Genomic DNA, 14,585 nt, shown 5'->3' on the forward strand with positions numbered 1-14,585 from the left:
CTCCATGTAGTGAACCAGCCCCCTATTGTTGAACATTTTGGTTATTTCCAGTTTTTGCTTCTATAAACCACAGTTACTATATTTCAACTTCTAAGCACAATATTAAAACCATTATAATCTTTTGTTCTAAATTTTTCTGGTCTTCAGAAGCATCACTATTCATTCAAAGACTAGAGCCATTTTATTTTAAGGCAGAAGACTAGATTTCTGTCACCTCCGAATTTCAGCCCAGACTTTGAGTCCTGCCCTTAGATGAGTGATTTTAACTCTAGATAATGGCTGCACTGATCTTTTGAAAAATATGCTACCATATACCCACCCCCACCCCTGGCCATTATAATTGGAGTTATTTGACTTAGGGCCTGGATACTGCTTTTCTGCCCCAAGCTCCTTTATCTACCCCCTCATCCTGTCCTATAAGAACCACAGTACTAGATGATTGCCCAAGGCTTCTGCCATCTAAAGATTATCAGAAAAGCACTGTAAGCTGAGGAAGTAGTATGGTCTCCCTCTCTAGGGCTTCCTCTATAGTCTTGTGATCTAAGACAGTAGTTCTCAAAGAGAAAGCTATTTTGCTCCCCCCCCCCCCCAAGGGACATTTGCAATGTCTAGGGACACTTTTGGGTGTTATATCTGGGGACTGCTATTGGCATCCTGTGGGTATAGGCCAGGAATTCTGCTAAACATTGGACAGTACAAAGAACATCTCCTGTATTAATTTCCTAGGGCTATTATAACAAAGTAGCACAAGCTGGGGGTGTGAGGGGGAGGCTTAAAACAACAGAAATGAATTATCTTGGTTCTGGAAGCTGGAAGTCCGAGATTGAGGTGTCCATCCACAGGCTTGATCCCTTCTGAGGGCTGGGAGGGAGAATCTGCTCCAGGCCTCCCTCCTAGAGTTTGATAGTTTGTTGGCAATCTTTGGTGTTCCTTGGCTTGTAGCTGTATCATTCCATTCTTGGCCTTCATGTCACATGGTGCGCTCCCTGTGTCTGTACCTTCATATGCCCATTTTTTTTATGGTGAAAAAATGTATATTTAGAATTAGCCAGCTGGACTCCATTTAGATGATCCTGATTTTGTTGGCAACATCTGAAGCATCATTGTCAGAAGTCCGTGGAAGCATATGCATTCTTGTCTCTGTCAGGCCTGATTGGGGTGTTGACCTTGGCCACCTCAATGTCATAGAGCTTCCTCAGAGCCTATTTAATCTGCTGCTTATTGACCACAATGAACACAAGTGTGTTGTTGTCTTCTATTTCCTTCATGGCTGACTAGATAGTCGGGGGAACTTGATGATGGCATAGAGGTCAAGACTGCTTCTCTTGGGGGTGCCCCTTTGAGGATATTTCGGCTGCCTTCAGAAGATGTGGTGTCTCGGACCATCAGAAGTAGGCAGCATGTGAATCTCTATTTTGTATGTGACTGTGGACACCTCTCAGTACCACTTTCTTGGCCATCAGCGCCTTTGCTTTAGCCCCTGCTTTGGGAGAGGCAGAACTTCCTTCTTCATCTTTGGTGCCATCTTCAGAAAAAGTGTTTTGAGGCCCCATGACCATCTTTTTATAAGGTTACTAGTCATAATGGATTAAAGCCCACCCAGTTCCAATATGACCTCATTTTAACAAATTATGTCTGCAATGACACTATTTTAAAAAATGGTCACCTTCTCAGGTGCTTGAGGTGAAGGTTTCAACATAATTTCAGAGGAACAGAATTCAACCTGTAACAGCCTCCCAAACAAAGAATTTTCTGGCCCAAAATATTAGTAGTGCTACTGTTGAGAAACGCTTTCCATATAATCTGTGATTTGAACCCAGGGAGGTTAGCCAAGGCCAGAATGGGGCAGTAGAAGGAGTCCAGGGTCTGCAAAGGTGGAAAGTGAGCAGGAATACCTCCAGTCCAGAGGGTCTGTGCCCTCGATCCCGGGGCCACATCTGACCAAGGAGGAGGAGAGATTTGAAGGGACACTGTGCTAACTGGGCCAAAGCAGAAGTGTGGGTAGGGCAGAGCCTCTGACCCCCATTTCCCTGGGTCAGGCCCAGCCTTTCCCTGTCTGTCCCCTTTAGGACTGGGAGAGAAAAGAAAAGTAAGTCCCCTAGCCTGCAGGCTTTCCTCAGTATTTTCAAGCCAACTGTCTTGTCTCCCCAGAGCCCTGCCTTCCCCCCCTCACACCCACTGCCTCCCACTGGCAGCCAGACATAGAACATGGAAACCAGGAAAAACAGCAACACTGCAAAGTTATATCTTTTGAAAGAGAACATTGCTTTGGGTACACCCCCCTCCAAAGTATGTCTTGAGTTGCCAAACCCTGCAGCAGGTGGCCCTATTCATCTTTGTTCTGTAGAGAGGCAGTCTCTCCACCTGCTTGTTTCCGTGGCTTGCAGACATTCCACGTGAGAATGAACTTCTACAGGGCCATGATAACTGGGCAATCTATGTATCCGTGTCTGAACACTTAGGTCTACCTTGTTCACTTTTTGAATGTTTGCCCACATTCTTCTGTTATGCTTACATGTTCCCCTTTGCTATTTTGCCAATTCAAGGAGAGTTGGCGAAGGAAGGAGAGAGAAGGGTGGCCAGGGTGGAAACCATGTTATCAATTTCTGGGAGTGGTAGGTTGCTTACTAGCAATATTGAATCCAGCTGGCTACATCTGGGGCCTGTTCAGCAGAAAGAAGATGAAACACTTCCTTCCTCAGTCTTCAGAGCTTTGTGTCTGCGTGGCATTCTCCTGGTTTTGACCTCCTGATTGTTCAGCTCCCTAGGACCCTTTCCTTTGTCCCAGCCTGAGGCTCTAGGCCAGCCTCTGGCCTCTAATCCTCCCTCCTGTTTGCACCATCTTCCATCGAGCACCAGTCTTGCTCTCCCAGGCCCAGCCTATAGCCCGGTGTCTACCTTCTACTGCTCTCCAGGCCCTGGATGCACAAGAAGGGGGAAGGTCAGGGACAAAGTTCTTTCTTGCTTTCTGTCTCAGCCCCCTAGGCATGGCCACATTTTCTGGAAACTGATCAGTCTTTTTTACAAGCTAGACCTGATGTTTCCTGTCAAATCATACCTTATAACCTGTGTTGGCAACCTCTAGGATCCACCCTGTCTTTTGGTCCAGAAAACAAATTGTTTCTATGTTGTTATTGTTGTTATATTAAATAGATAGATGATAATAGGTCCCATGCTAACAGTTTTCATTATTCTTTTGCTCTCTTGCCTGCTAGTAACTAGATATTCAACCTCTAGCCTGTAGCTGAGAGGAAACACACTGAAGTTCCTTTAAAGTATAGCATGTAAATGAAGAGGGCTGATGCGATTCGAAGGAAAGAAAAGGGTCAGTAAAAGAGAGAACACCCTAGTGAAAAATAACTGCTATTCTTTTCTCAGAATTCCTAGACCTTGGTACATTCTTAAATGCATAAAAATTAGACTGTAGGAAAATAAAACTTTACTTTAAAAAAAAAAAGCTTTACTTAAAATACGTGTTCTGGAAATACACTGTTTATCAGTAATAGGAAAAGGGGCTACAGCATTTCAGATAGAGAGAAGAAAATGCTCCTAGCAAGTAGCAATGCATGTGAGAATGGGACAGGGTGGTGATTATGTATGTGTTTGTGATATAGCCAGCAGTGAGGTTTCCAGAGATAATCTCAACACCCAAGCCATTTATGTTGGGAGCTTTTGACATCTCTAGTAGTTATTTCTGGTATTAGTCCCAATTAATAGACTGAATATTTGTACAGAGAGTCTCCAATTTAAGGAGCCTCTAATTAGGACTACTCATTAGACACTCCTTGTTTGGACATACAAATTGCCATAATGAAGGCAACTATCATTTGTTCCTTTATTCAGAACACCGTAAGAAGATGTCCTTCTAGCAGATGTAATATGGTGGGTTAACCATCATTAGTACTAGGAGCAGTTTCCTACTTTTTTCCTACTGCTTCCCACCAAAGACCACTTGGCCATTGCCAGAGTCTATCCCCTGCTTCCCTGTGAGAGCCGGCAAATGGAGAAGAAATGTGTGCCTGGTGTTTGGGAATGAAAACTGAAAAACGTTTTCCTTCATCAGCCTAGTTATAAATGTTGGTTGATTGTACATGATGTACTATGTTAGTACCAAATTTTAAAACATATTATGTGCTCAACTGAATTTCTTTATTTTATCCTGGGAATCTAACTCCCATTTACATTCTCAGTGTTAAATAAGAGACTTACAAAGGGGGGCACCTGGTTGCCTCAGTCAGTTAAGCATCTGCCTTCAGCTCAGTTCATGATCCCAGGGTCCTGGGATTGAGTCTAACATCAGGCTCTCTGCTCAGTGAGACCCACCTCCCTGCCCATGCCCTCTCTCTCCTTTCACTCAAATGAATAAATTAAAAATCTTAAAAAAAAAAAAGAGGTTTACAAAGGAACTTTTAGGTCAATACTTATTCTTAAACTGGGTACTACCTACATTAGAAGGCAAGGTAAATATCCATTTCTAAGCCTTACTGCTGACAAGATCCTGGGCTGCACTGCTTTGGGATTCAGTGCCGATTGAAAGGAGAGCACTGCACCTACTAGGTACATTGATGAGTAGTTCAGATAGAAAAGATGAGTAAGATAGGACTCTTTCCTTCAAAGAGAATGCAGTTTTCTCTGGAAGTCACCATATGCACTTTGAAGTGTATCACAAAACAAAACAAAAGAAAAAATAGCAATTGCAAGAGAATAATTGCAATATTATAATTTAGAAATCAAAGTCATAAGAACATGCCATTCCAATCAAAATTCCACTGGTATTTTTCAAAGAGCTGGAGCAAATAATCCTAAAATTTGTATGGAATCAGAAGAGACCCCGAATCGCTAAGGAAATGTTGAAAAACAATAAAACTGGGGCCATCATGTTACCTGATTTCAAGAACAAATAAAATGCAAAGTAACAGGGAAGCAGAGGAGGTAGAGATTTTACATTCAGTCTTAGAGAGATATATGGTTTAGTGAAAAGTACCTGAAGGTGACAGCTGCAGAAACCCTGCTTGCCATTTTCTAGATACAGAGCATTCTTCAAACATCTTACTTTGTCTCTCTGAGCCTCAGTTTTCTCATTTGAAAAATGAAATTAATAATGCCCATCTTAAAATTGATCCTAAAGTCTAGAGGTAATGTATATAAAGAGCCTAATACAATGCTTGGCACACCTGTAGACACCTCATAAACTTATACTGTGTTCTTTGATGGTAAATGTTCTGTAAAGACTTAGAAAGAATGTGTATTTTGCTATTTGTGGATGGAGTATTAATAAATGTCAGTCAGATCAGCTAGATCAAGTCTTAACATCTCCTATATCCTTACAAATTTCCTGTCTACTTTTTCTATTTAATTGTTGGGAGAGGGGTATTAAATCTCTGATTGTGATTGTGGATTTATCTGTTTCTCCTTGAAAGTTTGTCAGATTTTGCTTCACGTGTTTTAAAGCTTTGTTAGTAGGTGCATAAATGTTTGGCAGTATGATGTCTTCTTGATGAATTGACCCCTTTATCATTATGAAATGACCTTCTTTTTCCCCAGGAATATGATTTGCTTTGAAATCTACTATGTCTGATATTAATAAAGCCACCCCAGGTTTCTTTTGATTAGTGTTATCATGCTGCAATTTTTCTGCCCTTTTACTTTTAACTTATTTGTGTCTTTACATTTAAACTGTATTCCTTGTAGACAGCACATAGTTGGGGCTTGCCTTTTAATCCAACCTGACAATCTCTGCCCTTTGATTATGGTATATAGATAACTTATATTTAATGTGATTATTGATATGTTTTATCTATCATCTTGTTATTTTTTTCTATTTCTTTCATCTATTCTTATCTTCCTTTTTCTTTCTGTTTTGGGTTAATTGAATATTCCTTTTCCCTAAAAAACAGCTTTATTGAGATATATTCACATTGCATACAATTCACCCCTTTAAAGTATACAACTCCATGGTTGCAAGTATATTCACAGAATTGTGCAAATATCATCACAGTGAATTTTGGAACAATTTCATCACAAGAAATTCTGAAACCATTAGCAATCACTTCAGCCCCAGTATCCCTTAGAAAGCACTAATGTACTTTTAGTCTAGAGCTAGAGAGTATAATACTAAGCAAAATAAGCCAGTCAGAGAAAGACAAATACTATATGACTTTACACATATGTGGTATTTAAGAAAAAGCAAACAAGCAAAGGAAAAAGAAAGAGAGAGAGAGAGAGAAACCAAGAAACAGTCTCTTAACTATAGAGAACAAACTGATGGTTTCCAAAGAGGAGGGTGGAGGGGGGAATTAAATGATGGGGATTAAAGAATGTACTTATCATGAGAACAGAGTATTTTTTATGATTACATTTTATCTCCTTTGCTGGTTTATTAGCTATAACTATTTCGTTACTTTAATGGTTGCTTTAGGGTTGGTTATGGTATGTGACTTTAATTTATTACAGTTCACCTTCAAATGATGTTATGCCATTTTACATATAAGAACCTTATAATAGTATATTTCCATTTCTCCCTTTCTGACATTTGTGCTATTGTTGTCATATGTTTTATTATACATGTGTTATAAACTCCATGCTACAGTGCTATTTTTATATTATATTTTAAAGAGATTTAAATAATAAGAATGAAATCTTACATTTTTCCCACCATGTAATTAACATTTCTAGAGTTCTTCTTCATTCCTATGTGTGAATCTGTATTTCCATCCGGTACCATTTTCCTTCTTCCTGAAGGACTTCCTTAAATGTTTCTTGTCATGCAAGTCTGCTAATGAAGAATTCTTTCAGATTCGTATGCCTCAATATGTCTTTATTTCACCTTTGTTTTTGAAAAATACTTGGGGGTGGACATAGAGTTCTAGGTTGACAGGATTTTTCCTTCTTTCAGTGAAGAAGTTATTCCACAATTTTCTTCTTGCATTGTTTCTTGTAGGGAGTCTGCTGTCAATCTTTACATCTCTCTCTCTCTCTCTCTCTCTCTCTCTCTTTCTCCCCCCACCCCCCCGTGTGTGTGTGTGTTTGTGTGTGTGTGTGTGTGTGTGTGTAACATGTCTTTTTTCCTCTGGCCACTTTTAAGATTTCTTTTCCTTTTTTTCTACTTGGTTTGACTCAATTTTTATGTGCCTTGGTATAATTTTCCTTGGGTTTCTTAGGTTAAGTTTTTGTTTATTATATCTGTGGATTTATAGTTTTTAGTAAGTTTGGAATTTGGGGGTCATTATTTTTTTAAACATCTTTTCTTCCTCCCACACTCTCTTTTTGGGATTTCAATTACATGGGTGTTAGCTTTATTAAAGTTGTCCCACAGCTCACTGATACTTCATTTTAAAAAAATTATTTTTCTCTCAGCATTTCACTTTGAATAATTTCTGGCTATGTTTTTGAGTTCAGTGATCTTTCCTCTCCTTTGTTTAACCTACTACCATCCAGTATATTTTTCATCTCTTCAAGTGCAAATGCAAGGTCTTTTTTTTTTTTTTGTATCTTCTGTTTTTCTATTTAACTTTTGAATGTATGAAATACAATTGTAATAGCCATTTTAAAAAGCTTTATCTACCAATTTAATATCTGTGTCAGTTGTAAGTAAGTTTTGATTGATTTTTCTCCTCATCATAGGTTATATTTTCTTGCTCTTTTGTATGTATACTAGTTTTTTTTTTTTAATTTGACAGATAGAAATCACAAGTAGGCAGAGAGTCAGGCAAAGAGAGAGGAGGAAGCAGGCTCCCCACTGAGCAGAGAGTCTGATGTGGACTCAATCCCAGGACCCTGGGATCATGACCTGAGCTGAAGGCAGAGGCTTTAACCCACTGAGCCACCCAGGTGCCCCTGTCTAGTAGTTTTTTATTAGACCACCAGACATGGTATCTGTTGGTTGCTAGGTACCTTGTTGGTTGCTGAATATTTCTGTATTCCTATAAATATTCTTAAGTTTTGTTCTGGGATTTAGTTAAGTTACTTGAAAAAAGTTTGATCTGTTCAGGTCTTATAAAATTTGTTAAGCAGGACCACAGCAGTTCTAGGTTAAGGCTAATTATTTACCCCTGCTGAGGCAAGACTCTTCTGAGTACTCTACCTAATATCCTATGATTCATGAGGTTTTCCAGTGTCCCTGGTGGAAACAGGTACCATTCCCAGCCTTGTGTGAATAGTGGGTGCCATTACCTTTAATTCCTTCAGGTTTTTTTTTTTTTTTCCCCAGCCTTGGCTCATGTCCTCACACACAGATGCATTCTCTGCATATCTGCTCAAGGTTGGGTAAGGAAAGAAGGTGAAAGAAATTTGTTTGTCAACTGTAAAGTACTATTCTGATGTAAAGTTTGGGGTATTACCCTGATTTGTCTGCCATTCACTAATGTCAAAATCCAGAGATAAGTAGAGACAAGTTATCCTAGTTCTCTTTCTTCCATGAGGAAAAAGCAAAAATAAATAAATAAATAAATAAATAATGGGCTAGGGCTGCAGCAGGGTGAATGGAAGGCAGACTGAAGGCCTGAATTATCTAGGGCATTTTACCTGGTTGACATAGGGATTGGGAGAGAAGAACAGAAATTACAGCTATCTGTGTGTCCCAGTTGTCTGACTCAGGATAACCACAGGCCCTGCTTGAAAGCCTCAGTAGCTGAAGGATCAATAACTCAGCTCTTCTACCCACTTTTGACATAGCAGTTGGGTAATTCTATTAAGGGGTCAAGTACAAGGCAGAGGCTAGGAAGCTTGGAAACCAAAGAATGCCTAGGAACTGTATTCAGAGTGAAGTCCAACCCTGGACCTGGGGCAGAAACTGCTGTTTATTTGGTCAGAAGTTGAGCAGAAGTGCTTTGGTTATACTCTAGCTGATAGTCTCTAAGCACATTCCTATTTCAGGACTGTACCAGGAAGTAGAATTAATCAAGTGGGACTGAACACTGCATATGAATTCTAGCATGTAAGGTCTTGTACCAAGTAGTTGAAGAGAGCCAAGGATTAAATATTAGGATTGATGGGGGAGTGATGTATTCTTTAATTTATTAATTTATTCACTAAATATTTATGGAGCATTTACTTGGTGCCAGGCACTAACAGAAAGAGATAAAAGACATTGTGTGCCTCTTATCAGTTGAGAAAGGCAAATATTTGCATTGGAATATGGCAGGTACCAAGGAGGGGCTTGGCACAGATCACTCTGAGACCTCAGAGGAGCACATCTAAGCCAACCTTGTGTAAGAAGTGGCTATGAGGATGGACTTTCTGGAGAAAGTGATGCCTAGGCTGGGCCTTAAAGGGTAAGAATTGGTCATGTACGAAAAGTGGAGGAAGGGCATCTCAGGCAGAATAGAGGCAGGATTCAGTGCAATGAGTTTCCAGTAGTGTAAGCAGGTTGTTTCATTGGCTGTAGGGGATAAATGTGAGCTGAGGCTGTTGAGAAAAAGCAAGTGTCAGATGAAGAAGGGCCGGCATGCCATGCTAAGGAATTTTACCCCAAAGGCAGTGGAAAACCACTGAACAGTTTTGAGTAGAAGAGAGGTGTGACTGGATATGCTTTTTAAAATCTCTTTCTGGTAGTGATAGGGAGGAGGGCCTGGCAGCAGGTAAAGCAGGGAGCCCAGCTTTTAGCATTGACTTCCTTGCCCTTCCTCCTGCCTTTATTATCCCTTTCTCTTTATAAAATTTATTTTCTCTTTTCTGCATTATCCAGTATCATTTCTAACCACTGTCTAATTTATTCACGTTGACTCAGCTTATCCAAACATACCACGCTCATTCCCATCTCTGTGCCTTTTCATTCAGTAACCATTTAACAAGTACCTGTAGTAAACCAGTCATGGTTCCTGGTATGAAGAACCAAAGATGAATGAAACATGGAACCTACATTTAAGCTCACAGACCGGTAGAGAGATACCCATGGGAGCACATTGTTACTATGGGGATGATAATGTCCATGAATTGAATAAACATAGAGTACTGTGAGCATAAAGAAAAGAGAATCATGTCAATGAGAAGCCCTCTTCCTTCTCTGCTAAATCCTGCCTTCACTCTGTATAGAGGCAGGGCAGGGTCTTTATACACTAGATATCTATCACATCTGTCCTCTATTTAGAACTGTTAGTGGCTTCCCACTGTGTTTGGGGTGAAACTCCTCAGCATGGCACACCAAGGCCCTTCTGCATCTGACTGCATAGTGTAATAGTTTGGAGCTTGGTCTCTGAAACCAGAAAAGATTTTAATCTTGGTTCTGTCACTTATGAGACATGTGACCTTGGCCAGAAATTATTTGTGCCTCAGTTTCTTCATCTGTAGAATGGAGCTAATGGTTATATTGACTTCATAGGGTTATTTTGCAGATTAAGAAGTTAATATACATATAAATCTTTAGATTGTTCTTGGCATGTGAAAATTATTCAATAATTATTGACTTTTAAAAAAAAATATTTTAGTTATTTATTTGACAGACAGAGATCACAAGTAGGCAGAGAAGCAGACAGAGAGAGAGAGGAGGAAGCAGTCTCCCCATTGAGCAGAGAGCCCAATGCAGAGCTCGATCCCGGGACCCTGGGATCATGACCTGAGCTGAAGGCAGAGGCCTTAATCCACTGAGCCACACAGGCACCTCTTATTAACTGTTTTTATTCTCAGTTTTGTTATCATGCCAAGAAACTTTAACCTTTAATTATTATTGTGTTACTTGCCCAGTGTTATGTGTTACCATAGTATTTCTTTCAAGAATGATTATATAATAATCTTTGGAGGCAGCATACATTGCATATGCATCTGTACTCCTGAGAGACTCAGAACATGTCTTAAGGTGTTTTAGGTATGTCTTAGGGTGATCAGCCATTCCAACTTGCTCAGAAGTGATGGGACGTCTAGTGTTAAAATCAGGAAAATACCAGACAAACGGGGACAAGTTGTCCACTTTATGTGCAGTGTGTCCTTCGGTTTTGCTTTTTATTTATCTCTTATTGGTCTCAAACTTAACTTTCAAATAAGCTTGCTTTGGCTTTGCCACAGATATTAATTTTTTGCCTAGAAAATATAAGGTCACAACCTGTGGGTTTCTTTGGGGTTTCCTGAAATTCTATAGGGTTTAAGATAGAAAATATGAGGGATTCCTGAAAAAACAAACAAACAAACAAACGAACAAACAAACAAAAACAAAACTCCCTCCCATCTGCTCTGGGTATATTTACTAGAAATTGTGGACAACCACAATTCCATGAATTCCCTAAGTGGCACTGAGGGATTCTTCCTCCTTTTCAAGTCCCACCACCACTCTACTCACCTGCATTGGGACAACATTTGCCTAGGCCATTGTTTTTCAGACAACATTCCTTAAGTAGCCACTGGGACCTCTTTAAGTATTTCTTAAAACCATGACAAGTGTTTACTGAAGGCTTGCCCATCTTCCTCAGTAAAACCGAGAGTCTGTGTCAATAGCCTCTGAAAGTTTCGACCCCAGCACATTAGTTTTCCAGGGCTTCCATAACAAAGCAGCACAAACAAGGGAGCTTAAACAACAGAAATGTATTGTCTGTCAGTTCTGGAGGCCAGAAGTCCAAGATCGAAGTGTCAACAGGATTGGTTCTTTCAGAGGGCTATGTGGGAGAATCTGTTCCCTGCCTCTCTTAACTCTAGTGGTTTGCTGGCAATGTTTATCATTCCTTGCCCCATAGATGCATGCCCCAATCTCTGCTTCATCTTCACATGGCATCCTTTCTGTAAGGATACTGGTCGTGTTAGATTAGGAACCTGCTCTACTCCAGTAGGACTTCGTCGGAACTAATTATATCTGCAATGACTCGGTTTCCAAATAAGGTCACATTCTGAGGTTCTGGGTGTTAGGACTTCAACATGGGAATTTTCAGGTTGCAGGCAAGGAGTACAAATCAATCTTTAATGCCCAGATCTTCAGGTGAATCAAAAACAAAACAAAACAAAACAAAACAAAACCCACCCCTTAAAAAAAACAAAATAAAAAATAAAAACTCCAAGGACACTAAAGACCACTTTTCCATAGGCCAAGTCATTACTCATAAACCCATTTCAGTTCTCATTCACTGTGCATTTGATACTTTCCTTTTGCCAGATTTGCACCCTCGCCAGTTACCACTTATTCACCACTCCATAGGGCATTGAATGACTGTAGGGATATTAAGAAATATGATAGACACTTGAGTCACCAGTTCTCAAGCAGGGAATATCAGGATCTTTTTTAAGGGAAGCCTGCTGAGGAAAAGTTGAATCCATGGCATAACTCTTATAAAGGCAGTGACTCCCGTCCTGATGAATAATAATTACAATCTGGTTGCCTTTTTAAATGCTCTAGAGAATACTGTGGTGTATACAGACAGGAGTTGGAGGAGTGTGTGTGTGTGCCTGTGGCAATATGCGAGTGCAGGCAGTCTCTTAAGATCGCCAGGCTCCTCCCCAGCCTTCCTGCAAACATTAAGCCTTCACTGGGTACACAGGGAACAGCCTGCATCTCCTCTCTCTGACCGTGGCTGCTTCCTTCTGTCAGCTCCCTGGAATTGCTGACCCCTTCCTCTGCAAAGAGATAGCTCTGTTCCAGAAGATAAACACCAGTAGTCACAGGGAACTTGGGGGTAAAAGTCGAACAAGTCCCCAGTTATTGTTTCCTGGGTGTTCTCGCATAGAAACACAGACGATCTTTGTGGATGAGGTATTTCTGACTCTGGCAGTTACAGCCTGAGATGCAAAGGCAGTGATGGATCTTCGCAAGGGTGGGGAGTCGCAGCGCACACGGGGACGGGGGTTCTCGCATGCCTTTCTTCTTCCCAGGGACATCCCACCTCTGAGAAATCTCAGGGACGGAGGAGGCACCTAGCTAATGCCCACTTGTGCCAAGCTGCCAAGCTGCTAGCTCGCTGAGAGGCGGCAGGCGAGCCTGGCACTCAGCTCCTCCGTGCTGGATCAGGGAACTGTGGGCTCCCCGCCTACGCCCTGCGCTGCAGCTCTGGGCAGCCCCGGGTGGTCTGGGGGAAGGCGCGAAGCTCGGTCAGTGACGGCAAGTTGACTTTCGCTCACTGTTGCTGCTGGCAGAATACCTACACCAATGCGGACAAGCTCCTAGAAGCCGCCGAGCAGCTGGCTCAGACAGGGGAATGTGACCCGGAGGAGATCTACAAGGCAGCTCGACACCTGGAGGTACGCATCCAGGACTTTGTGCGCCGGGTGGAACAGCGGAAGCTTCTCCTGGACATGTCTGTCTCCTTCCACACACACACCAAAGAGGTAAGGTGGGCTGGTGGAAAGGGAGCATTGGCTGGTATGCCCCGGGGGCCTGGGTGGTTTTAGGGTTACTAGCCTCCTGACAGTGATGACACTCGCAATTTGCCCCTGATAACCTGTATTTAGGTCTCAACCAGAATGGAACAAAATTTTTTCCTTCTCATCTCAGGTGGGGGGAGGGCCACAGAAGCAGGTCATTGACCAAGTCTGCTAGAGCATTCAGTCTGCAGCTGGAGAAATTTGGGGATCCCTGGTGTAGAAATAACCATGACAAAAGGAAATGTATAATCGCCGACTCTTTTCCCACCCCAGACCCACTTTCTCTTGGTTGCTGTTTCCTGTCAGAAATCAGTCCAGCAGAACTTTGATCATCTTTGCCACCAGCAAGAAGCATACAGAGTTTGCAAATGTGTTCTGTGTTTTTCTTTTATCTTTTTAAAACAGAGGATTAAATCTTCTTAATGAGATCTGCCAGAGGGTTGATGTTAAAGCAAGTTGGTTCTCAACTTGCCTGATGGTGGAGTGGCCGCCAGTGAAGGAAAGGGGAAATTACCCTCATGCAGGAGGAAGCCAGCTGGGCTTAAGTCTGGCCTGAATCATTCAGAGTAGAGAGGAGAGAGGGGAGGATGGATTAGGTTACACTATTGGCAGGGCGGAGGGCCTCATAGAGAGGAGGAGGGCTGCAAACCTGCAATTGCTTTTCATTTCTGATTAACATGGCGCACTCTGAAATGGAGTAAGTGTCCAGCGAGGAGGCACACTGAGCATCCTCTATAATAACACCCTTGGCAGATGAACTCATTAGGTGTGTGCGTGCTTGTGTTCCCCCAGGAATTCGTTTTAATAGAGTATTAATTAGAGTTTGATTGCTTCTCAGGAAAAAAAAAAATTAACCCTGCTTAATTAAGTTGATTTTTGATATTTGAAATGCATTAAGAAGCCTGGTTGTTACTACTTCACAGGCTTTTCTGACACTTGGTGGGAATGAATGCAAATCATTGCAGTGCCTATCAGAGAAAAGCATGAAAAGATAATGTTTTCTAAACTGAGATTCCCCAGGCAGATGGAGGGCTGGCGAGCTCCCTGAAGATGGCTCTGGTTCCTCTCTGTGGGACCCACAGCCACTCTCTGATGAGTGTCTGTAAAGCAAGGGGATTAGCTTTAATCCAGGTTTTCCTGCCGGGCTGTCTGCTTGCTTGGGGCTCACCTGATTCTTAATAATGGTTTCAGAAAGCAAAGTCTTGTGTATTCTCTTCTAATTACGAGCCTGTGGGTGATGGAATGGACCATGAATGAACAGGAGTCATGTTCCCCATGAGGGCTGTGGGGGTATTCGCTGCCCAGGGAGG

At 41.6% G+C, this 14,585-nt stretch overlaps 1 protein-coding gene across 21 annotated transcripts in view; it reads left to right on the forward strand.

Moving 5' to 3' along the window:
• The window catches only part of KALRN (kalirin RhoGEF kinase), a 659,050-nt gene that overhangs the window by 324,715 nt on the left and 319,750 nt on the right, over positions 1-14,585 (forward strand). For all 21 annotated transcript variants that reach the window (XM_032335453.1, XM_032335509.1, XM_032335462.1 and 18 more), the window contains exon 11: positions 13,048-13,239. In XM_032335453.1, coding sequence (XP_032191344.1) covers positions 13,048-13,239 — 192 coding nt within the window. The remainder of the gene's footprint in view (positions 1-13,047; positions 13,240-14,585) is intronic.

Source organism: Mustela erminea, chromosome 1 (assembly GCF_009829155.1).
Source record: "Mustela erminea isolate mMusErm1 chromosome 1, mMusErm1.Pri, whole genome shotgun sequence".
In the NCBI taxonomy this organism is placed as follows: domain Eukaryota; kingdom Metazoa; phylum Chordata; class Mammalia; order Carnivora; family Mustelidae; genus Mustela; species Mustela erminea.